Source organism: Podarcis bocagei (genome assembly GCF_964188305.1).
Source record: "Podarcis bocagei genome assembly, chromosome: 7".
Lineage (NCBI taxonomy): Eukaryota > Metazoa > Chordata > Lepidosauria > Squamata > Lacertidae > Podarcis > Podarcis bocagei.
Window position 1 is genome coordinate 11,563,997 of NC_138132.1, and position 23,386 is coordinate 11,587,382.

General features: G+C 48.2%; 1 protein-coding gene across 11 annotated transcripts in view; it reads left to right on the forward strand.

Annotated features, from left to right (window-relative positions):
* ARHGEF1 (Rho guanine nucleotide exchange factor 1) overlaps nt 1-23,386 on the forward strand; it is a 69,953-nt gene that overhangs the window by 13,970 nt on the left and 32,597 nt on the right. For 8 of the 11 annotated variants that reach the window (XM_081200175.1, XM_081200181.1, XM_081200182.1 and 5 more), the window contains exons 2-12: nt 3,404-3,509; nt 4,516-4,599; nt 5,101-5,220; nt 7,788-7,889; nt 8,852-8,894; nt 15,784-15,889; nt 16,642-16,782; nt 18,767-18,796; nt 19,968-20,070; nt 21,975-22,068; nt 23,125-23,160. In XM_081200175.1, coding sequence (XP_081056301.1) covers nt 3,483-3,509; nt 4,516-4,599; nt 5,101-5,220; nt 7,788-7,889; nt 8,852-8,894; nt 15,784-15,889; nt 16,642-16,782; nt 18,767-18,796; nt 19,968-20,070; nt 21,975-22,068; nt 23,125-23,160 — 886 coding nt within the window. In that variant the 5' untranslated portion in view covers nt 3,404-3,482. Of the gene's footprint in view, nt 1-3,403; nt 3,510-4,515; nt 4,600-5,100; nt 5,221-7,787; nt 7,890-8,851; nt 8,895-15,783; nt 15,890-16,641; nt 16,783-17,625; nt 17,868-18,766; nt 18,797-19,967; nt 20,071-21,974; nt 22,069-23,124; nt 23,161-23,386 lie in introns of those variants that run through there. The other 3 variants (XM_081200178.1, XM_081200184.1, XM_081200177.1) reach the window with 3 other exon arrangements.

The following is a 23,386-nucleotide window of genomic DNA, read 5'->3' on the forward strand; positions in this document are numbered from 1 at the left end:
CTGCAGCCTCGGAGTCCATCTTGTTGCAAGCCGTTCCATCTTGTTCAGTGGCCTGCCATTTCTGCCTCGTCCCTCTCTCGTCCGCAGGGGCTGCAGCTGCCCTTAATCCCCGGCGCAGCTGATTCAGCCTTTATTATTGCCTTTTGCAAAATGCCTTTGCAAAGCGTTTCTTTCTCGTTCTCGCAGTGGGTCGGGCGAAGGCCCGGTTTGACACTTCTCTGGGCGCCGTAACAAACTTTGTGGCTAAGCGAAGGAAGTGGGTTTTTCACATCGCACACCCTTGAGTGTGTGAAATACATGTGTTCTCTTGACGGTTCTGTGGTTTCTCTCACATAATTAATTTGTTTAATGGCTTGTTTTATTTAAGGCAGGGCTTTGCTTGCTTGTTTCTTTGCAGTATTTCTGTACCGGTTTTCGGACAGACCTCGCAAAGTGGTTTACATAAGATTATTACGACAATAAACATCAATTGAAAAAAGAAAATATTCAATAGAATATAAAAGGCAACTTGTTTGCTTAAGGGAATAAATGAACCCTGTGGCAGTTTGAGGAGAGGGGACATTATGGGAGTTAGATGGTGACAAATCATCAAGCCTCCTTCTTCTCACCTCTCCTCCGAGCAAGAGGCTGCATTCCCCAAATCGTGGTCCTTGAGGTTTGTTCAGGTGGTCCGTGGTGTGTCCACATTAAATATCCACCTTGATTTTTAATTGTATTTGTATGGCTTCTGTTGTTTCTCATATTATATTCCATTGAATGATGGTTCAAACTCCAAAGAATTGAGCTTGTAATACAATAAAATACAACATAAGAAATGAAAGAAGCAATAAAAAAAATGAAGTCTTAAAATCATACAGCATCTAGCACAGTACGTCTCCACCTGTTTTCAGACTACAACTCCCGTCACCCTGAGCTTGCAAGACCCAGTGTCCAGGGATGATGGGAATTGTAGTCCAAAAACCAAGTTTGGGAAACCCTGATTTAAGGTATTTACTGCACCATGCCACTGAAATAGGCTCTCAGTTTCTATGTTGTGAGGCCACTTCTGCATGAGTCTCTTAAAAGCACGCAGAACATTAAAGAATGTGGCTGAAAGCTGGGTCACAGTCCACTCTGAAAGGTTGGTCACCCTTTTCCAGATAAGCTTCTCTGTCTTTATTAACATACACATCACTGGCAGAACTTCAACAATAGTGCAGCTTGACAGAGAAATGTGGATGTTTGCTTTTAATTTCTGTTTCTTTTGCGGTTGCCAAAAAGCCACAGAGCCATCGGTCAGAGAAAAATGTAGCTATGGCTGGGAATCCTTGCCTGCTAAAGCAGCTTGATGCTTGATGTAATGCATTGCATTGCATATATATATATATCCATAAAAGCTACTAATCCTCAGAAGGTTGTACCGGCTTGCTTCTCCCTATACTTTGTCTGGTTGGCCATTTTGTGGCCTCAAAGGGCGAAAAAAGGGGGCGTTTTTCTGCTAAGCTTCTAGGAGACCACACAAAGAAGCAATTCCTTCTTGACTACAAGAGCGGCCATTTATGAGTCTTCTGTAAACATGTCCTGAAATTGCTTTGCAAGCCGGTTATTTTGTGTGTGTCTGTGTGTGTGTCATTCTGTTAATGGTCCATAGATGGGGGCACAGAACCATAGCATTGCAGATTTTGAAAGGGACCACGAGGCTTCCTCAAACTCGGCCCTCCAGATGTTTTTGGCCTACATCTCCCATGATCCCTAGCTAGCAGGACCAGTGGTCAGGGATGATAGGAACTGTAGCCTCAAACCATCTGAAGGCTGAGTTTGAGGAAGCCTGATCTATCTAGTTCAGGGTTTCCCAAACTTTGGCCACCATCTGTTGTTGGACTACAGCTCCCATGATCCCTAGGTAGCAGGACCAGTGGTCAGGGATGATAGGAGGTATAGTCTAAAAAAAACAGCTGTAGACCCAAGTTTGGGAAACCCTGATCTAGTCCATTTAGGTGCCGAAGTTGACTTCTAAATTGCAAGTTGTACTGTTCCCCATAAGGGATGCAGGTGGCACTGTGGGTTAAACCACGGAGCCTAGGACTTGCCAATCAGAAGGTCGGCGGTTCGAATCCCCACGACGGGGTGAGCTCCTATTGCTCGGTCCCTGCTCCTGCCCACCTAGCAGTTTGAAAGCACGTTAAAGTGGAAGTAGATAAATAGGTACCGCTCCGGCGGGAAGGTAAATGCCGTTTCCGTGCGCTGCTCTGGTTCGCCAGAAGCGGCTTAGGCATGCTAGCCACATGACCCAGAAGCTGTACACCGGCTCCCTCGGCCAGGAAAGCGAGATGAGCGGGGCAACCCCAGAGTCGGCCACAACTGGACCTAATGGTCAGGGGTCCCTTTACCTTTACCTTACTGTTCCCCATTAGGGGAACTACCCAGAGTGCTAACTACCTTGTGGGCAATTATTTTTATCCTTCCTTTGTGCCGCCACTAGGGGACACCAAGGTAGTCATCACTCATTAGGATTTTTTTACCTGTTCTGCAAAAAGAGACAAATAATGTCTGTGGGAAAATAGATAGGCAGTGCTGTAGAGATGGGTATCTGGAGCTAAACCTCAATAATCAGGCTGGGAAACTTCAATAATCAGGTTATTCTGTCCCCCCACCCTGGGACAGTGTGTGTGAAGGCAATCCAATCCCAGCACTCTGAAGAGTTTTGCAATGTGCTGTTTTGATTCTGACCCATATTTTTCCCCAAACCGAGCTCCTCCCTGGCCACTACTGCCAGCCGTTTGGAAAGGTGCCCTTTATGAGTCAGGCTGTCTGTGGGGTGTGGAGTTTTCCTCCTGCTTGTCTCTGAGGCCTCTTTGTAGGTGACAGAGGCGGTATTCATGCAGCATTCACCTCCACCTAGTGCAGGAATTTCTGAGTAATAGGGGGGGGAGAGAAAGAGAGGTGGGGTGGCCTTGGTAGCTTGAATACCTCTCTGTGTATGAAGCCCTCCCCCTGCTCCAACTTGCTTTCCATTCCATCTCTTCTCCCTCTCCCCCCCCCCCCCGCATCTCCCATATTCTTCCTGAGGACGGGTGTGTATTTTTCCTGAAAAACCGAATCCTTGCAAAGTTGGGTTTTATTTAAAGAGAGCAATCATTTAGGGGAAATCCATGCCATGGGTTTTTTAAGCTCATTCAGTGCATGTGAATTCCCCCCAAAGAATCCTTGAAACTGTAGTTTGACACCCCAGAGCTACGATTCCCCAGTGCCCTTAACAAACTACAGTTCCCATGATTGCCGTGCGGTTTGAAAGCCCGTTGGATGTGTGTCTGGCCTTAGAGCAGGGATAGGGAATGTGTTGTAAACCGAACTCCCAAATCTGTGTGCTTCACCACCACTGCCCAGTTTGTTATTTTTTCATTTTTCTGTGCCCCCCCTAAAGGTAGATGCTGACCCTGAAGACTTGGACCCCTTGACGCAGTTGCTGGGGACCTTATCCCCACCCGCCCCACAGGGGCAGAATGGAGTTGGAGGAAGGATACAATGGGGTGAGTGATTGGCATGGGGAGGGGAGGGGAAAGAGATGGGGTTTTGTACAGTGAGGGGTGGTACAGTCAAAGTTCTAACCTGCCCACCCCCCAGAAAAAAGTGTTTCCCAAATTTAGGTCTCCAGTTGTTGGACTACAACTCCCATCATCCCTAGCTAGCAGGACCAGTGGTCAGGGATAATGGGAGTTGTAGTCCAAAAACTGCTGGAAACCCGAGTTTGGGGAACCTACCATAGAGCAAAGATAGGGAGCCTGTGGTGCTCCAGACATTGTTGGACATTGTTGGGACGTGGGTGGCGCTGTGGGTTAAACCACAGAGCCTAGGTCTTGCCGATCAGAAGGTCGGCGGTTTGGATCCCCGCGACAGGGTGAGCTCCCGTTGCTCAGTCCCTGCTCCTGCCAACCTAGCAGTTCAAAAGCACGTCAAAGTGCAAGTAGATAAATAGGTACCACTCCAGCGAGAAGGTAAACGGTATTTCCGTGTGCTGCTCTGGTTCACCAGAAGCGGCTTAGTCATGCTGGCCACATGACCTGGAAGCTGTATACCGGCTCCCTCGGCCAATAAAGCGAGATGAGCACCGCAACCCCAGAGTCGGCCACGACTGGTCCTTTACCTTTACCACAGAGCAAAGATAGGGAGCCTGTGGCGCTCCAGACAGTGTTGGACTCCAACTCCCATCTTCCCCAGCTAGCAGAGCCAATTGCCAGGGCTGATGGGAGTGGGAGTTGGAGACTGGCAACCTCTGGAGGGCTCCCTTCTGTATTTTAGAAAGGACAGTGCTTTTTTATAAATCAGATTCGCTGATTGGCAACTGGCATTGGTAGTTTCTACACCAAATACTCTTGTTATATGAGGGGTTTTGTGGGTGGAGAGAAAGGTCTGTTTTGAGAGTGCGCGGAGTTTCCAGGGTGCTTGGTTGGGACCTCAAGTTATGGGTGATCCAAGCAGGGCAAGGTGGGGCTTCTCGATGCTGCCACTGATATGGTCTCGCGTCTTCCTTACCAGAACCCGGCACTGGGTGCCCGCACTGGGTCGGCCATGGCAATCATCGGAGCAGAAGACGAGGACTTCGAAAACGACATCGAACCAGTAAGTGGGAGGTTCGGGAGAGGCCTGGGTTCTAACAGGAGGAGGAAGGGCACAACAGCACCATAGCTCAGTGGCAGAACACATGCCTGGCATGCAGAAGGTTGAATCATCAGCATCTCGAGGTGGGGCTGGGAGAGCCCCTTCCCTGAGTCCCTGCTGCCGGCCCGTGTTGATCAGACGAACCTTTGGCCTCTAAAAGTTGCTGAACTACCGTTCCCATCCTCCCTGCCGATTGGCCACGCTTGCTGGAGCTGCCGGGAGGTCATAGCTGAGCAAGATCAGGAGGGCCAGAGGTTCTCCACACGTGGGGTAGACAGTGCTGAGCTGGGTGGGCTTGTTAGAAGGAAACTTGTGAACAAACACTGAGAGTGATCTGGAAGGAACTGTGTTGAAAGGAGGCAGTGAGGAGAGGGTGGGGTGGAGAAGGTAAGAGTGGGGGAAATCCTGATTTAACAACTCTCTCTCTCTCTCTCTCTCTCTCTCTCTTGTTCCTCCCCTCAGTTCCAGAACCCAGATGCACAAACCAGCATGTTCCAGAGCCTGGACCTCTTAACACGGCATCCAGCCTACTTGATGGTTTTTCTGCAGCATGTGGTACTGCAGTTTGACTCCAGCCCTGTGGTAAGCCTTGCATTTTTTTTTATGTCATTGTTGATTTATTAACCCCCTTCTAAACCACCTCTCAAGACGATTTAGACCATGGGTAGGCAAACTAAGACCTGGGGGGTTGGATCCGGCCCAATCACCTTCTAAATCCGGCCCACGGATGGTCCGGGAATCAGTGTGTTTTTACATGAGTAGAATGTGTGCTTTTATTTAAAATGCATCTCTGGGTTATTTGTGGGGCAAAGGAATTTGTTCATCCCCCCCCCCAAAAAATATATATATATATATAGTCCGGCCCCCCACAAGGTCTGAGGGACAGTGGACCGGCCCCCTCTGAAAAGGTTTGCCCTGAAAAGACCCCTGATTTAGACATAAGGTGATTTTCGAAAGTTTAAAACAACAGATGCATTTAAAACAAGACTAAAACCCTAACAAGTGGACACTCGTTTAAAGACTCGTTCATTCATGAGGACTAGCTTCCTACCACGCTTGGCTGTGGTGCGATTAGGTGGGTCGGCCCACGCAGGCACTTCTCACTGCTGGTTTCCCGAAGCTCATGCAGGGGACGAGCGTGAGTGTATTTTCTCAGACCAAATAATTTGCACCAATTGTCAGCTTCAATAGTGAACTTCCCACGTAACAAGACTTTTGACATGCTTTAATTCAGGCAACTCTTTGCACTGATCTGTCCAGTTCACGGTCAGCTGGATTGGCAAGATTGACAAACGGAATAAGAGATGAATTATTTTTTTTTTAAAGAAGACTGGAAATGTTTTGTGGATTATTTGGAAAATTATTGTAAGCCTATTATAAAGTTAACAGTAACAGATTAAATTCAGCAGTAACAATTGCTGAGATATAAAAATGAGAAAATGAAAAGAGAGGGATTAATTAGAATATGTAGTAGAAAAGAAAATGATGAAGCGAACAGTGGAAATGGCGGCGGAAAGTCTAAACGAAATGTATTTTTGGTATTTGGATACTTATTTATTGTTTTAATTGTAAAATAAAAATGATAAATATATATATTTTTAATGGAATCGCATTGTGCAGGTTTTTCTGGGCTGCACCAGTTTCGCCGACAGATGATGGAATTGCATGTTAAATGCAGCCTAAAGTAAACATAAACAAAACTAGCCTGCTGGGGAGAAAAGGCTGTAGCCTAGCTTTCAGTGTTGCTAGAACACCCTCCTATCTATGGGCTTGTACCTGTTGTGTGTCATAGTTCTCAGTATCTGAGAGGTTCCTGGCAGAAGCTCAGGACCCTGTAGCTATTCTTGATTTCGTCCTTGTATTGTCAGCTGTTGTTTCCCCCCAGCAAGTTTCTAGTCCCTTTTATTAAGTGAAATATAAGGAAAAACCTGGGGGCAGGTAGGCATTCTTAGCTCATTGCTCAGTAAGAAGCAAATCTTGGCCAGCCACCCAATTCCCCGGGCCCTGCAGGCAAGGGCACTGAGATTATTTACGAAGCACTCAAGAATTTTTTTTTTAAGTGCTGTACAAACAGTAGGATAGACCTGCGCCCAGTGGTTTGCAGTCTTATAGACACAATAGCAAAAGAAGGTGGTGTGGGTAGGGAAGGGAAGGGAAAAGCCCATTCGGATACCAAATGTGTTTTCATTTATCGTTGGGCTGGATAAAGATCAGTAAGCAAGACAGTCAATGCTGCAGGCTTGCAGTCTGATAGACACGACACAAAAGGAAAGTGGAATGAGGAGGGCATGGGAAAGTAAGCAAATTAAGGCTCCGAGTCTTAAAAGTTAATGTAATATATCAACATGGATAAATTCTGACATCAAGACCACAAGGTCAGTGCAGGAAGCAGTTATGGATGGCATAGACTCAATTGTGGTTGGTCCCAGCCAAGCCAATGGAGGGCGTCCCATGGTGTAACCTTGCCCTCTCATACAGGCAGGCAGGATGATTGACAGTTAGTGGAAGCAATGATAACCCGGCTTCATTTCCCTGTTTTACATGCAGAGGGGAGCAGGGAAGGGGCTTTCTGAACTTCACTTCCTTCTCTCATTTAATGTTGCATTGATTAGGCCTGGAGAGCTGTTTTGGTTGTTGATTTTATTTTGCATTTCTGTACCACTTTCCTTCCGAATGAACCCCAAAGTGACTTACAAACCATAAATAGCAATGGCATAATAAGAGCATCACAAGCACAGCGTAAATCATATAATTAACAAATCATCAGCAAAACAATTGCAGTCTCTAAAACCCTGTTAACAAACCAGCAACTAAGAAATAAGCTAACACTCGCAATTACGGCGTAAGTCGTATTATATGATTACCAAATCAATGGGGCATTTATAATCTATAGAACGATATTAAACAAGACAGCAACTAAAAATAAGCTATTAAGTTCTCTCTCACACACACGCACACACCTCTCAATGACTTATAATCTTTCACTCTGTTCAGTTCATTAAAACACACATAACCATCCATCATCTGGGAGTTTTGGGGTGTCGCCATCTTGAATTGGCACAGGAGGGCCAGGTGAGAAGGAATCCGGCCCCGCCTTTCCTCGGCCGGCTGCCAGCTGCTTCTTTCCTAACTGCCTTCCTTCCTTTCAGCTCTGTTACCTTCACGTGGACCTCATACTGAACCGCCTCGGAGCCAAGGAGGCGAAGAAGCAGTTTGTGGAATTCTGTCATACGTTCCTAGACAAAGCCGGGGTAAGCGAACTCTGTGGGAGAGCGCTTCACGGTGACGATGGTGATCTTTATGAATCTATACCCTACGGGTGGTGTTCTGATAATTTTACGCAGAGTAGACCTATGGAAATTACTGGACCTCACTTTGTCCCATTTATTAATTTCAAAGTGTCTCCTCTGAGTAAAACATACAGGCCGCATTCACACCATAGGTTTAAAGAGCTGTGATAAAGATAAAAAAATTGTGACTTGCCTCCCCGCAAAGCATCCTGGGAGTTGTAGTCTGTTATGGGTGCCGAGAGTTGTCAGGAGACACCTCCCCACCTCCTTTATTCCCCTCAACAGAGCTACAGTTCCCAAAGTGGTTTAACAGTCAATTTCCTCTTCAGCAGCTCTGGGAATTGTAGCTCTGTGAGGAGATATGGGGCCTCCTGGCACCTTTTTTAAAAAACTGCAGTTCCCAAGGTCATTTGGGGGAGAAGCCGTGTTTGAAGTGGTGTCATAGCGCTTTAAATGTATGTTAACTTACCACCCTCTCTGTCCACAAAAGTACATGAGGCAGCATACATAAGATGGGCACCATATGGAAGTACATTGCAGAGACAAACAGCAGTTGAAAACAAACTAGCAGCAGTTTTAAAAGCAGAAAATATGATAGAAAGTGGAGAGCCTTGAGACACTCCCTTCCTCTCCTCCAGCACCACTTTATCCAGCTGGCTTTAACCAGCGTTCTCTCATAACCAAGATTCGAAACCCAACTTCTGAAGCTCCCTCAATTATTCCACTCCTTCTACAACTCGAGTGGTTTAGTAGCTGTTGGGCGATTCCCTCACAGGCCCGTTCAAGGGTTTTGGGCATCTCACATGCTGCCTTAATGATGTCGGGGATCCACTTTTACCACAATTCAGCTTCAGCTTGGTCCACAACACGTGGCAGAATAAGGGGGTGCTTGTTCTAATCATTATCCCTTATCTTTTCGGCAGCTGCTGAGGGTCCCTGTTCCATCCTCCGTACAGTTTGAGCTGGGTAAGACCCAAAGCGAATGATGTGCTTTTTGTGCGTGAGTATGCAGTAGGAAAACAGAGCTTTCATCTCTTTTGCACTGAGGAATTTTGCAGAAAGAATGCGTTTTATGCAAAGTCAACCCTCTGGTGGTATTATTATTATTTGCAAATTATTATTTTTTTGCATAATAATTTACATGCCTTCAGAAACGCCACAGGTCCTTTTACAAAAGCCTTGGCAGACTGTGGCGAGAGAAGCAAATACAGTTAATAATAATAATAATAAATTTTATTTATATCCCGCCCTCCCCAGCCGAAGCCGGGCTCAGGGCGGCTAACAACAATAAAACTGTACAAAAGTACAGCACAAACAACACTCTAAAATCATTCATTATAAAATTAATTAATTCAAGCCACTGGCAACCATTGGGCCAGAGCTCCGCAAAGATTGCTGAGGGAGGGAGTCGGGCTGTGCCCTGGCCAAAGGCCTGGTGGAACAGCTCTGTCTTGCAGGCCCTGTGGAAGGATGTCAAGTCCCGCAGGGCCCTGGTCTCTTGTGACAGAGCGTTCCACCAGATTGGAGCCACGGCCGAAAAAGCCCTGGCTCTAGTTGAGGCCAGCCTAACTTCTCTGTGGCCTGGGATCTTCAAGATGTTTTTATTTGAAGAAAGTAAGTTTCTCTGTGGGACATACCAGGAGAGGCGGTCCTGTAGGTACGAGGGTCCTAGGCCGTATAGGGTTTTAAAGGTTAAAACCAACACCTTAAACCTGATCCTGTACTCCACCGGGAGCCAGTGCAGCTGGTATAGCACCGGGTGAATGTGATCTCGCAGCGAAGACCCCGTAAGGAGTCTCGCTGCAGCATTCTGCACCCGCTGGAGTTTCTGGGTCAGTCTCAAGGACAGCCCCACGTAGAGCGAGTTACAATAATCTAGTCTGGAGGTGACCGTCGCGTGGATCACAGTGGCTAGGTCAGGGCGAGAGAGGTAAGGAGCCAACTGCTTAGCTTGGCGGAGATGGGTTATGGGTCTTGTGCAGTTTGACGTAATTGCAGGAGAGCCGTGGAATTTTGCCACTGGTAGCAAAGTCCAGCATCCTGAAAACACTGGCATTTTTTGTTCTGCCGGCTAAAAGTCAAGTTAGTAGTCCTTGTGGATGTGCAAAGTGTGTGGGCATTGCGTGATGGCAACTCTGGAGCAATAGGGGAAGCCAGGTGTGTGGGGGGTGGGGTTTTTTTACCATGACTTACCAGGATTTTCATTGGAAGGCTTACCAGAAGGTGCTCTCAATAGCTGAGGACTCTGCTCCCTGCCTGGCAAGGGCAGGAATAAAATTATGCAAGGTTGCTTCGTTTATGCAGGATTCAGTTTTTGTTTGTATGTGAAGCATTTTCATATTAAGCGCAAAGTATGTGGAATTGCTGCAGGACCAGGTAATTGGAGCCAGAGGGGAAGTTGCACAGAAGGCAGAAAATTTTGCAAGTTGGTTGGAGGCACGGCAAGTGAGTTTCATCAGCTGCCTTGGGCAAGGATTGCCCCTCCCAGTCCAAAACTGAAGAGGCATTTATGGCACAGTAGCTCCTAAAGCCTGTGGGCTGTTCCCCACCCCATCCCACCCTCCGCTCCTTGCAGTTAGTGGTCTAATGGTTAGAGTGTCGAACTGCAAGACCACAGTTCAAATCCCCCTACCCAGCCATGAAGCTCACTAGATGACCTTGGGCCAGTCACTTGCTACTCAGCCTAACCTCCCTTTCAGGGTTGTTGTGAAGATAAAAAGCAAGGCGGGGAGAACCACGCTCCCTGCCTTGAGCTCCTTGGACGGAAAGGCAGTACAGTGGTACCTCTGGATACGAACGGAATCCGTTCCGGAGCCCCGTTCGCATCCAGAAGTGAACGCAACCCGCGTCTGCGTGTCGCAGTTTGCCGCTTCTGCGCATGCGCGTGACGTCATTTTGACCGTCTGCGCATGCGCGAGTGGCAAAACCCGGAAGTAACGCGTTCCATTATTTCCGGGTTGCCGCGGAGCGCAACCCGAAAGCACTCAACCTGAAGCAACTTCAACCCGAGGTATGACTGTACAGTGATACCTCGGGTTAAGTACTTAATTCGTTCCGGAGCTCCGTACTTAACCTGAAACTGTTCTTAACCTAAAGCACCACTTTAGCTAATGGGGCCTCCTGCTGCCGCCACGCCGCCAGAGCCCAATTTCTGTTCTCATCCTGAAGCACTATTTCTGGCTTAGTGGAGTGTGTAACCTGAAGCGTATGTAACCTGAAGCGTATGTAACCTGAAGCGTATGTAACCCGAGGTACCACTGTATATAAACATAACAAATGCAGGAAATACTTAGGGAAAGGAGCTGCAGGGCTGAACTGAAATATCTACCCACTCTGGAGTTGGCGATCCTGGTTGCCACAAAGCAGACGTGTTGCAAAATTACGTTTTAAGCTCACAGCAAAGAGGAGCCGGGAATTGACTTAACACTTGTTGCTGCACTTCACGAAAACTTGTGACATAACGTATAACCGCGTTGGGTCTCCGGTGGAGCAGCAAGACTGCTTGCCTGGTTCCTGGTCCCGTTCTGCTCCATTTCCAGATATTGTCGCCTTCGCCCCTCCCTCCGAGCTGCAGCCCCTAAACTGTTCTCCCTCCTCCCTGCCTCCACCGGCCCCCCCAGCAGTCTCTGCGGCTTGCTCCCCCTCCTGGCTTTCTAGATCGCAGCTGTCGGGGAGCCCCACCCAGCTGGTGAAACTCTGTGAAACTCTGTGAAAGGCAGGAAGTTGGAGGGCTTGGGGGGGGGTGGGGAGTGAGGCAGGGAAGGCTACTGCTCTCCCCCGCTGCCCCGGCCAATTGATGAGCTCATCTGGAGCCACGGACTGGCCCTGCCCTTTTCTTCTGCCACGCTGGGGGTTGGGGGGGTTGGGTTTAGAAATCTGAGTGCAGCCAGGCGACGGGTCCTGCGGCATCGTGGCACCATCTAGTGGGCTTGCCTGCCAATTGCAGCTGACTGCCACACACTCTGGAGAGCGCCCACCCTCAGAAAGGAATTTCTGATATGAAAAATGTGCTGCGGTGCCACACGACTGTGGTGCCACATGGTGGTTAAGCATTTGGGAAGATCTCTGCAGGCAGGGTGGGTGGGTGTGTGAGAGAGAGAGGGGGAGGAGCTTCTAGGAAACAGGACTTTTCCACTGGGGGGGTGTATGCGAGAGAAATGAAGAGATAGGGGGAGAGGCACCATTCACTCACCCCTAGAACACTGAAAGAGGGTCAGGGGAGAGCGCAGGGCCACCCCCTGTCTCTGCTTCCTGTGAATGAGTGAGCAAATGTGTTTTTATATATATTGCAAAGAGAGAAGGCAGGGGTGCAAACGTAGGCGAACCTTTCGATTTGGACCGCATTCACGCCATTCGTTTGAAGCAGATATTTCAAAGCTACCCTTCTCAGAGTTCCTTGTGACAAGGGCTTGGTTGTTAATCCCTTCTGGAAAGTAGCTTTGAGAAGGGGATTGCGGGAGGGTGTTTCCTCTCAGCGCCCTTAACAAACTACAGCTCCCAGGATTCAGGGGGGGGGGGCGGGACGGAGCCATGACTGTTTAAAGCAGGCGTAGGCAAACTCGGCCCTCCAGATGTTTTGGAACTACAACTCCCATCATCCCTAGCCAGCAGGAACAGTGGTCAGGGATGATGGGAATTGTAGTCTCAAAACATTTGGAGGGCCGAGTTTGCGTATGCTTGGTTTAAAAAGGATGTTGTGGCTCTTTAAATGTGCTGTGTGAATGTGGCCTTAGAAATGGCTGGGGTAAAAGGAATCATCATCACCATCACCAGAGATAGTGTCTTTTTATGGACAATATATGAGAATTATTTCTGAACCACCCCCTCATTGAAAGAGTCTAGGCTGGCTTGCAAAAGTGTGAACGAAACCAAGCAACAGTTAAAAAAAAAATACAACTTGAAGCCAGAAAATAAACGTGACAAAATGCAACAAGGCAAGGGGCAATAAAGAGTTTTTTTGTTTTGTTTTCTTTTTTTAAAAAAAGACTGAATAAGATGTCTTTCAAAAAAATATTTTAAATTCGTGGGAGAGATCTCTATACTTTGTTCTTAAAACAGAAGAATACATTATTCCTTGTGTAACCCAGGTTCCAAGATCAGTGGCCCCATTTGCAATGTCTGAGAATCCAATTCAGCCACCCAGTTCCCCCATATTTCTGAGATTTCACCCAACAGTGCTCACAGATATCGATATTTATCTCCACAGTCAAAAGGACTAAAAACCTTTTTTTATATAGTGTATAAAGTAGAGGGAGGGGAAGTGATTGTAATTGTGTGCAATCATAGATGTGCTAGGTACATGAAGCCCTACCGAGACGCGGGTGGCACTGTGGTCTAAACCACTGAGCCTCTTGGGCTTGCCGATCAGAAGGTTGGTGGTTTGAATCCCCGTGACGGGGTGAGCTCCCGTTGTTTGGTCCCAGCTCCTGCCAACCTAGCAATTCGAAAGCACGCCAGTGCAAGTAGATAAATAGGTAACGCTGCAGTGGGAAGGTAAACAGGATTTCCGTGCACTCTAGTTTCCATGCGCTCACGGTGTTCTGTTGCGCCAGAAGTAGTTTAGTCATGCTGGCCACATGACCTGGAAAGCTGTCTGTGGACCAACACCAGCTCCCTCGGCCTGAAAGCGAGATGAGCGCCGCAACCGCATAGTCGCCTTTGAATGGACTTAACCGTCCAGGGGTCCTTTACCTTTACATGAAGCCCACATGCTGCCAGAGGGGCTAGCCCCTTCCATGATCCCCAACTTAATGATTTTTGGGGGATTATGAGTGTTCATGCTGCTGGCAGCCCCATTCCCCCTGCTGCCACTTAATCAGCCTCAAGTTTTTGCAGATGGTTAATTCACCTCTCCTTGTATAAAGGTAAAGGGACCCCTGACCATTAGGTCCAGTCGTGGCCGACTCTGGGGTTGTGGCGCTCATCTCGCTTTATTGGCCGAAGGAGCCGGCGTACAGCTTCCGGGTCATGTGGCCAGCCTGACTAAGCTACTTCTGGTGAACCAGAGCAGCACACGGAAATGCCATTTACCTTCCCGCCAGAGCAGTACCTATTTATCTACTTGCACTTTGACGTGCTTTTGAACTGCTAGGAGGGCAGAAGCAGGGACCGAGCAACGGGAGCTCACCCCGTGGTGGGGATTCGAACCGCCAACCTTCTGATCGTCAAGTCCTAGGCTCTGTGGTTTAACCCACAGCGCCACCCGCGCCTCTTGTATAGACCCCTCCAATTGTCATTGTAGATCTCCAAATCTCAGGCTCTGAATCTTTGTTTCCCCCACACTTTCTAATCCCACAGCATTTTTATTAGATATACCCAGGGACTCCTGAAAGCAAACAGGCCCTTGCGTCATGAGAGCACAGCTGCACAGGAGCAGAGGTGACACTCTTCTCCTCCCCTCATTGAAAGGGGGCCACAAATAAATAAACAGCTGCTCCACCCCAGAGATGGCTGCATTACTGTCCTAGGACAGCTCGCTCTGCTCCAGAGGCAGCTTCCATGTTGGCAGCACGCCAGAGACAGTGGCATCCAAACAGCTGCAAGCGATTTGCCTTGACGATGCTATGTTTGCACAAAATCACAGAGGAGATGCCTCCCCTTTGGAGCGATCTCCGAATCCCAGGGCAGTTCTCCAGTCTGTCCTGCAGGCCGATCGCTTTTTGTTTATTCCGCAGGCCGGCTGCCAGGACAGCTGGGAGAGCTTTGAAGGGCTTATTTTCCGAGTCTCTGCGGTTGTTTCTACTTCGGTTTGAGGATTTGTTTATTTTTTATTTTTTTTAATTGCTCTTGTGCAAATATAGCAGCAAGAATACCCCTCTGGACTTTAAGGATACGGACCGTGAAAGGAAGCGACGTGGACTTGGGAAAGTTTCTAGGACACCCTTGTAGCAGGGACAAATATGGCATTGATGTTGCCAGCAGCGGCCATAGATCTTCGTCATGGTGCTGTCAGGGGAAGTGGGGGGTGGAATGCTTAAAGTTTGCAGAGTTCCAGCCTTGCCGTATGTCGAGGGCTGGAGATCTGAGAGTTGAACCTGCCAGAATTCTCAGGATTCCAGTTCTCATGACCTCTTACAGCAAGCACACTCCTAGGCCATCCATTCGGAGGAGTCCATCCTTCCACCTCTGTCATGTTTCTGAAAAGCAACAAAAACATCCGCATTCTTTTGAGTTCGTACTAATACATGCATTGCGCTCTGAATGTGGCATGAAGATTCAGTCGGCCCGATGAGCTGAAGTCGTGCAATGGCTGTGTGCCGTGAGTCAGGAGGTTCCAGATCTCAATCCTATCTCTGTTGCACACTCATTTAGGCAACATGAAATTGTAGCGCACCCCAGATCTGCAAGCTGGGAGAAGGAATACCGATGTACCTTACGGGATTTTTGCTAGGGTGGCTGAGATAATGTATGTGAATTATTACTGAATGATAACAAAGAGGGCAAACTTCTTCCTCTTCAGATTCTCTTCTTGCCCAGCAGCTTCTTAACATGTTTCCAATTAGTAAAAAAAAAAGCAACCTCCAAATTACTTTTTAAAAACTTTGCACAGAAATATGCAGATTGCAATATGCAAATTCAGTTGTCCATCTTACTGCAGAAGTTCTTCCGTGCAAGGGATCTTTCAGTTCCTGTTTCCCTGTAGGAAGGAAACTTGAATGCTTCTGAGCATTTGCTGGCGAGAAGGTATATTGGGGCGGTACAAAACTGTCTTGAGGTTTTAGGAGAATTCCCTTGCCTTAAAAATGATACCTTGGCAATGGGGCTCCATACTTGTCCTTTGAGCCTCTCAGTACCCCACGCAACCAGTTTTGCAGCATGCCTAAAATTTTGGGGCCCTCCTCTCTCCTTACCGCAGATCGTAACCGACCTGAGCTTCTGCCCGATGACCAGCAGCGAAAACACTTGCAGGACATCCAGGCTTTCCAAGAACAGGAGATTGCTCGGCAGCTGGAGGACTTCAGGTACAGACGCTGCAGCCGTCGGGCACGGAGGTTGTGGCAGAGAGGATCGTGGAGGGCTGGGCATCCTCTGAGGGTGGTGAAACTAACCAGAGTGCCGCCCTCTGGCAATCTAGACCCCTGAGAGGGTCTGTAGGGCCCATTGGCCCACCCAGTATCGCCTACACTGATTGGCAGCAGCAGCAGCAGCAGCAGCTGTGCAAAGTTTCCAACGGGTTTATTCCCAGCCTACCTGAAGATGCAGAGGTTTGATCCAAGGATATTCTGTGTGCAGAACAGATGCCCTTCTGCTCAGCTGCAGCCCTTCCCCAGCACATTGCATTGTGCTGATTCAGACGATTGGTGCATCTAGTTCAGTATTGTCAGCACTGTCTGGCAGCAGCTCTCCAGGGTGTCGGGCAAAGGGCCTTTCCAGTCCTGCTTGGGGGTGCTGGAAATTGAACCTAGAGCCTTCCCCATGCAAGGCACATGCTCTACCGGTGAGCTACAGCTCTTTACCTTCCAATAGAACCATCGGCTTGTAGAGTTGGAAGGGACCACGAGAGTCATCTAATCCAACCCCTTCAGTGCAAGAATCCTTTGCCCCAACATGGGATTCGAACCCACAACCTTGAGATTAAGAGTCTCAAGACCTACTGACTGAGCTATCCTGCTGCACTGGGGTTGGGGAGCAGAGGCACCTTTCTTCCTGAGCTTTTTGGCTCAGGGCATGCATTTGTGGCACGAAAGAGCCCTCACTTCTTTGTTTCCGGCAGGGAAAAGAGGAAGATGGGGATGACCCCGGGGGAGTCTGAGCTCTTTGAGTTGGAAGGCTATCGGACAAAGGACAAAGGCATCCGCGAGGCCAAGGAAAAGCAGCTGGCCGAGCTGCTGATGGTGAAGCTGGAAGAGATGCAGTGAGTGGATGTCTCTCTGTTCACCCAGCGCCTCATCTGTGAGCCTTCCCTGACATAGAATTGCAGGGGAACCCCAAGGGTCATCTAGTCCAACCCCCTGCAATGCAGGGGTCTTTCGCCCAACATGGGGCTCAAACCCACGACCCTGAGATTAAGAGTCTCAAGCTCTACAATCTTTATTTTATTTTATTATTAAATCTTTATTGGTTTGAAATACAAAGATACAAACATACAACGAAGGTAAGTATTTCAGATTTAAATACCCCCCAAAAAAAGAAAGGAAAAAAAGAAAAATTTTAAAACAGAAAAAAATGATAAAAAGAAAAAAACAACATTCACAATCTTTTTTTTTTTTTTAAAGGCCAGGGAATATATTGGTGGGGGGGGGGGAATATATATATATATATATTTCCTTTTTCCATACCAATATCTTCCCTGCCCTTTTTTTTTTTTTTAAATGCCTGGTTAGCAAAACAAAATGGACTCTGCAGCTTCTTAAAACCTCCTACTTCTTATTTAGGCTTAGTGGACCTACTCAGGTTGTTATTAATTTTAAGCAACCCCTCCACCCCAGGCTGTGCTGGTCCCATCCACACTTCCCACTTCTCCCAGGGAAAAAGGATTCACCCAGACTGGCGTCTCAGTCGTGCAGACCTTGCCTCTTTTTCCCAGGAACTGAGCTTCTGGTCCCGTTCGCTCTGGGCGCAGCGCCAGGAACTGGCCTCTGATGTCTCATCCCTGAGGATGTGGCCGAGGCGTGCTGATTACGGCCTCCCTCGGCCGCCACCCCTTCGCTGCCAAGTTCCTTCCAGATAATAGAAACCATCTGTCAAGCAGGAGAAGAAAGAGAGAGGGAGACATCCCCCGCCCAGGCCGGGATATTGCCTCCTGTTGCATCATCCAGGCAGGGTGTATAAACTCCCCTCGCAGCCCCCCTGTCCCCATCTCAGTCCTTGCACCCGACTCAACCCAGCAGCTCCGTTCCAGCTGTGAGCGCCTCTCGAGAGCCTCCCGCATCTCAGAACATGCGTATATGCCTTTCAACTTTTATTCTCTCACCGCGCAAATATGGGGCTGTTGTATGGGTGAGTTTAAACCTGCAAGGAGTCAGGGAGTTTGCTCCTGAGATGCAGCTGCCGCTGGGGTTGGTGCTGTGAGTCTGGGGGTGCAGCCCCTGCTTTAGGGATTTGGCATAGACATAGAATCATAAGAGTTGGAAAGGGACCCTGAGGATCATCTATTCCAATCCTCTGAAATGCAGGAAAATGCAGCTGTCCCGTACGGGGATCGAACCTGCAACCTTGACGTTATCAGCACCACGCTGTAACCAACTGAGCCGTCCAAGCTATCCGTCTGTGCCTGCTTCTTCCCTTCAGTTATTGAGAGTCAAAGCGGCCAGCATGTTGGACCGGGATCAGGGAGACCTGCGTTCAAATCCTTACGAGGCTTGGCCAGACCTTGCTACCATACAGGGTCCCTTGGGGTTGCTTTGGATGTGGGTAAACTGGGAGAGTGCCCACCCTGAGCTGCTTGGCAGAAGCAAAGGGGGCACAGATTGAGTAGGTGAACAAATGTGGATTTCACAAACCAATCTCTGTCATACTTACGATAATATTTTATTTTATTCTCTTGTTAGTTACACTCTTTTAAATGTGCATTTTCTATTTGGCTTCACTTAGCAATGGTTTGTTTGTTTTTTGAAATGTTTAAGGGTGGCTTTTTGTTAACTTTGTGTTAAATATGTATTCTGTAGTTGACCTCCTTTGTAATGTTTTATTTTGAATATTTTATTTTCCTGTTAATTACAGCTTTGGCTGTATACTCTATATTTGATTTCCTTCAGAAATGTTGGGTTCTGGGTTGTTTAATTGATGTTTCAATATGCTGTAAACCGCTTTGAGATGTTTCTTAAAAATATAAAGCAGTATAGAAATGAAGTTAATAATAATTTCTCTTTCTCCTCCTTTTTCATTGTTGATTCCAGCCCCACAATTTCTGTCGACGAGGAGAAAAGGTACATAACAGGCAGGGCTGTGGAGACAATTGTTTTGGCTGTGTGTAGGGGGGGGGGGTTCAATGGTTTTATTTCCACAGTGCAGCCCCTGCAGAGTTCCATGACACACGTACTGCCAGATGCGACCTGCAGCAAACTTAGCTCCGCCGCTGCTCAGGAAGTTGTGTGTGGTTGTGTGTGTGTGTGTGTAGGCGAGGGTGGAAGGTAGGCCGTCCTTTGAACCTTTGAGCTTTTGACAGTGACTAAAGGCAGCAGCCTGCCTGAGAAGCCAGAAGAAGCTGGCTTATCCCAGAGTCAGGCCACTTGCCCACCAAAACCAACCCTGTCTGCAAAAATTGGTAGCCAGTCTCCAAGCTCTGGAGCAAAAGGTCCTTTTCAGCCCTGCTTGCTTGTTACCTGGAAGCGCCAGAGAGCTTTTAACCTGAGGTTTTGTCGCAGGCAAGAGTTTATGCATTTCTATTGGATCTAAGGGCTCCTTGCTGCCCCTTCTGCTCCATGCCTGCATCTTGGACCAGATCCATGCCATACATTTAAATCCCAGGGCTTTCCCCCTAGAATCTTGGGAACAGTCTTTTGCTAAGGGTGCTGGGAATCATTAGCTCTGTGTAAACTACAACTCCCAGGGTTCTTTGCTGGAGGGGCGGGGCAGAGCCATGAGCTGTAAGCATGCTTTAATGTATGGTGTGGGCAAGTGTCTTTTATGAAGGCCCATTGCAGCTGCTTAGTGTCCTCTGCCCCCCCCCCCCGCCCCCACAACAGGCACAGGCAATTTTGGATCTGTACCAATGAATCATACCCTGTGTGCATGTGTGTGTGTGTGTGTAAATAAGCACTTCGTAGAGAATTTGGAATACTGCTTCAGGAGCGTGCATATATGGGAATGTTGCACCAAAATAGGCTTTCCTCCTATATACGCATACCATAACAACACGAGAAGAGCATGGCACAGAAGTGAAGGACAATTCAATTGCTGGTGACCTTGACTTGTGCCATCAGAGGGCATCATATAAATGTTCCGGTTGATGTCGCCAGAGAATTGACTAGATAATACCAAAACTGAAAACAGACCAGTCTGCTCAGTTCTGCCTTCCCCAAGTTGTATGTCTCCCGTTGCTGTCTGCAACCACTCAACAACTTTTCATTTTCCCTTCTCTCTCCTCTGGTCCCTTAGTTCTGCCATTTTTGCTGCCGTTGTGACATATATGAAGTCCCTGGGGGTTAAGACGAAAGCGGCCGATAACAAAAAGTCGAAAGCCAACTTCTTCCGCAAGAAGGTATGGAGAAGCCTGAAACCAGAATGGCACCATTTCCCCCCTGTGTATTTACTTCAGATTGATTACCAAGGTTGTTTTGCATTTTGTGGGTTTGCAAGCGACCTCTTTTCGTGGAAAGCAATGAATAAATGTAATAAAGGTAAAGGTAAAGGTACCCCTGCCCGAACGGGCCAGTCTTGACAGACTCTGGGGTTTGTGCGCCCATCTCACATCTATTGGCCGTGGGCCAGCGCTGTCCGGAGACACTTCCGGGTCACGTGGCCAGCGTGACAAAGCTGCATCTGGCGAGCCAGCGCAGCACACGGAACGCCGTTTACCTTCCCGCTGGTAAGCGGTACCTATTCATCTACTTGCACCCGAAGGTGCTTTCGAACTGCTAGGTTGGCAGGCGCTGGGACCGAGCAGCAGGAGCGCACCCCGCCGCGGGGATTCGAACCGCCGACCTTTCGATCGGCAAGCCCTAGGCGCTGAGGCTTTAGCCCACAGCGCCACCCGCGTCCCCAATAAATGTAATAAAGAATAATAATCTGGGACCTGGGTGCCTGTCCCTTACCCTCCCGCCCCCAAATGATGAGAACTTCAACAAACTGGTTTACTAAAGGCCTAGCTCTTTCCTTTCAACAAAAGAGCTTCACCTTTGTGAGAACTGGATAAATCTAGAACACATCCCAGAGAGTCCATATTTGGGCAGAGGTGGGATTAGGAAGCTACTTCATCCCTACCTTTGAAGGTGACCCGGAAACCACAATTAATCTAGAATGCGGCAGCTAGACTGGTGACTGGGAGCAGCCGCCGAGACCACATAACACTGGTCCTGAAAGACCTACATTGGCTCCCAGTACGTTTCCGAGCACAATTCAAAGTGTTGGTGCTGACCTTTAAAGCCCTAAATGGCCTTGGCCCAGTATACCAGAAGGAGCGTCTCCACCCCCATCGTTCTGCCTGGACACTGAGGTCCAGCTCCGAGGGCCTTCTGGCGGTTCCCTCATTGCGAGAAGTGAGGTTACAGGGAACCAGGCAGAGGGCATTCTTGGTAGTGACACTCCCCCTGTAGAACGCCCTCCCATCAGATGTCAAGAAAATAAACAACTACAGTGGTACCTCGGGTTAAGAACTTAATTTGTTCTGGAGGTCCGTTCTTAACCTGAAACTGTTCTTAACCTGAGGTCCCACTTTAGCTAATGGGGCCTCTCGCTGCTGCAGCACGATTTCTGCTCTCATCCTGAAGCAAAGTTCCTAACCCGAGGTACTATTTCTGGGTTAGCGAAGTCTGTAACCTGAAGCGCCTGTAACCCGAGGTACCACTGTATCTGACTTTTAGAAGACATCTGAAGGCAGCCCTGTTTAGGGAAGTTTTTAATGTTTGATGTTTTATCTTATTTTAATATTTTGTTGGGAGCCACCCAGAGTGGCTTGGGAAATCCAGACAGATCATAGAATCATAGAATCATAGAGTTGGGAGAGACCACAAGGGCCATCGAGTCCAACCCCCTGCCAAGCAGGAAACACCATCAGAGCACTCCTGACATATGGATGTCAAGCCTCTGCTTAAAGACCTCCAAAGAAGGAGACTCCACCACACTCCTTGGCAGCAAATTCCACTGTTGAACAGCTCTTACTGAACAGATGGGTGGGGTATGAATAATAATAATAATAATAATAATAATAATAATAATAAGAAGAAGAAGAAGAAGAAGAAGAAGAAGAAGAAGAAGAAGAAGAAGAAGAAGAAGAAGTGAGACCATTGGGACCATCTAGCTCGAAATTGCTTACACTGACTGGCAGAATTTAAGACATGGGAAGTTCCCAGTCCTACTTGGAGATGCAAAACAGATGATTTTCCATTGAGCCGCAGCTCTTACTCATTCTTCCTCTCTCGTCCTCCTTGTTTCCTGCTCACCCAGATTTCGGGGACCAAGAAGCCCGAGGAAGCTCCCAGATCAAAGAAGACCTTCAGCATTTTGGACCCAGCCCGCTGGAACCGGGGGGACTCCCACTGTAAGTATGCATTTGTGGGCAGGAGCAGAGCCCTGGGTCAGGAGGCTGCTCAGCTCAGTAATCCACAACCTCCCTGGTCATTAAAAAAACAAACCCTTAAGCGAAGGGGGAAGAGCCAAGGGTCTTCTCAGAAGAAATGAAGGCAGGCCCCCCAAGTGGGTGTGTCCACTCTTGCCCCCATCCTAGAAACAATAGGACATCACAGGGGCAAGGGAGGGTTGGGGCTGCATAGAAAAGCTGCCCTCTTCTGAGTTAGGTCAGTATAGCCTGCACCAACTGGCAGGTTTCTTGCACGCAGGGCAGATGGTTTTCCACTGAGCAACATCCCTTCTCTGGAAATGCCTAGGTTTGACCTCTCTGGAGCAGGTTCTCTAGCTAGTACAGTGGTGCCCCGCAAGACGAATGCCTCGCAAGACGGAAAACTCGCTAGACGAAAGAGTTTTCCGTTTTGGAGGTGCTTCGCAAAACGAATTTCCTATGGGCTTGCTTCGCAAGACGACAATGTCTTGCGAGTTCCTGCTGGGTTCCCCCCCCCCTTTTTCTAAGCCGCTAAGCCGCTTATCAGCTGATCCGATCAGCAGATAAGCTGCTAATAGCGCTAATCCGCTTATCAGCTGATCCGATCAGCAGATAAGCCACTAAAAGCCTCTAATAGCGCTAATCTGCTAATTCTTCAATGGGCTTGCTTCGCAAGGCAAAAAAACCCACTAGACGAAGAGAATCACAGAATGGATTCTTTTCATCTTGCGAGGCAACACTGTAATTGTATCTTAGAATCTGAAGATCAGGGGTTGACCCCTCACAGATAAGTTTATAGTGGGGGTTTTCCCTCCTACTGTCCAGTTTGCATGTGCCAGGCCAGCTTGAGTGGTGAGTCTGGCATGCTCTTCGCCCATAAATAATAATAATAATGGAGGATTGTTATTATTATTTAACGCAGGCAGGCGCTGTTGTCCCTGGGTGGGGTTTGGTTTTATACCTCTCTCTTCCCCTGCCCTATTTTGCCTACCCTCCTCCATTTCTCCTCCTCTTCTTTTTTCCCTGCATTTTTTGTAGATTCTGATTACAGACAACCCAAACCAGAGGGTGAAGGTACCAGCGCCCCTCCTCCTCTTCTCCCCCACCCCAATAACGCATGACGCCCCATGTGTCACCTTGTCCCTCTCTTTGCGGAGGGGTCTGCATTAAACTAATGCACTCCCTCGTAACCTCAGGCACTAACTTTTTGTATTCATGGTTTCACATAACGACGTCCCCTTTCACATAACAACGTTCCCCCTCCCCGCTGCCCCACCCTCCTGATCATACTATATTACTA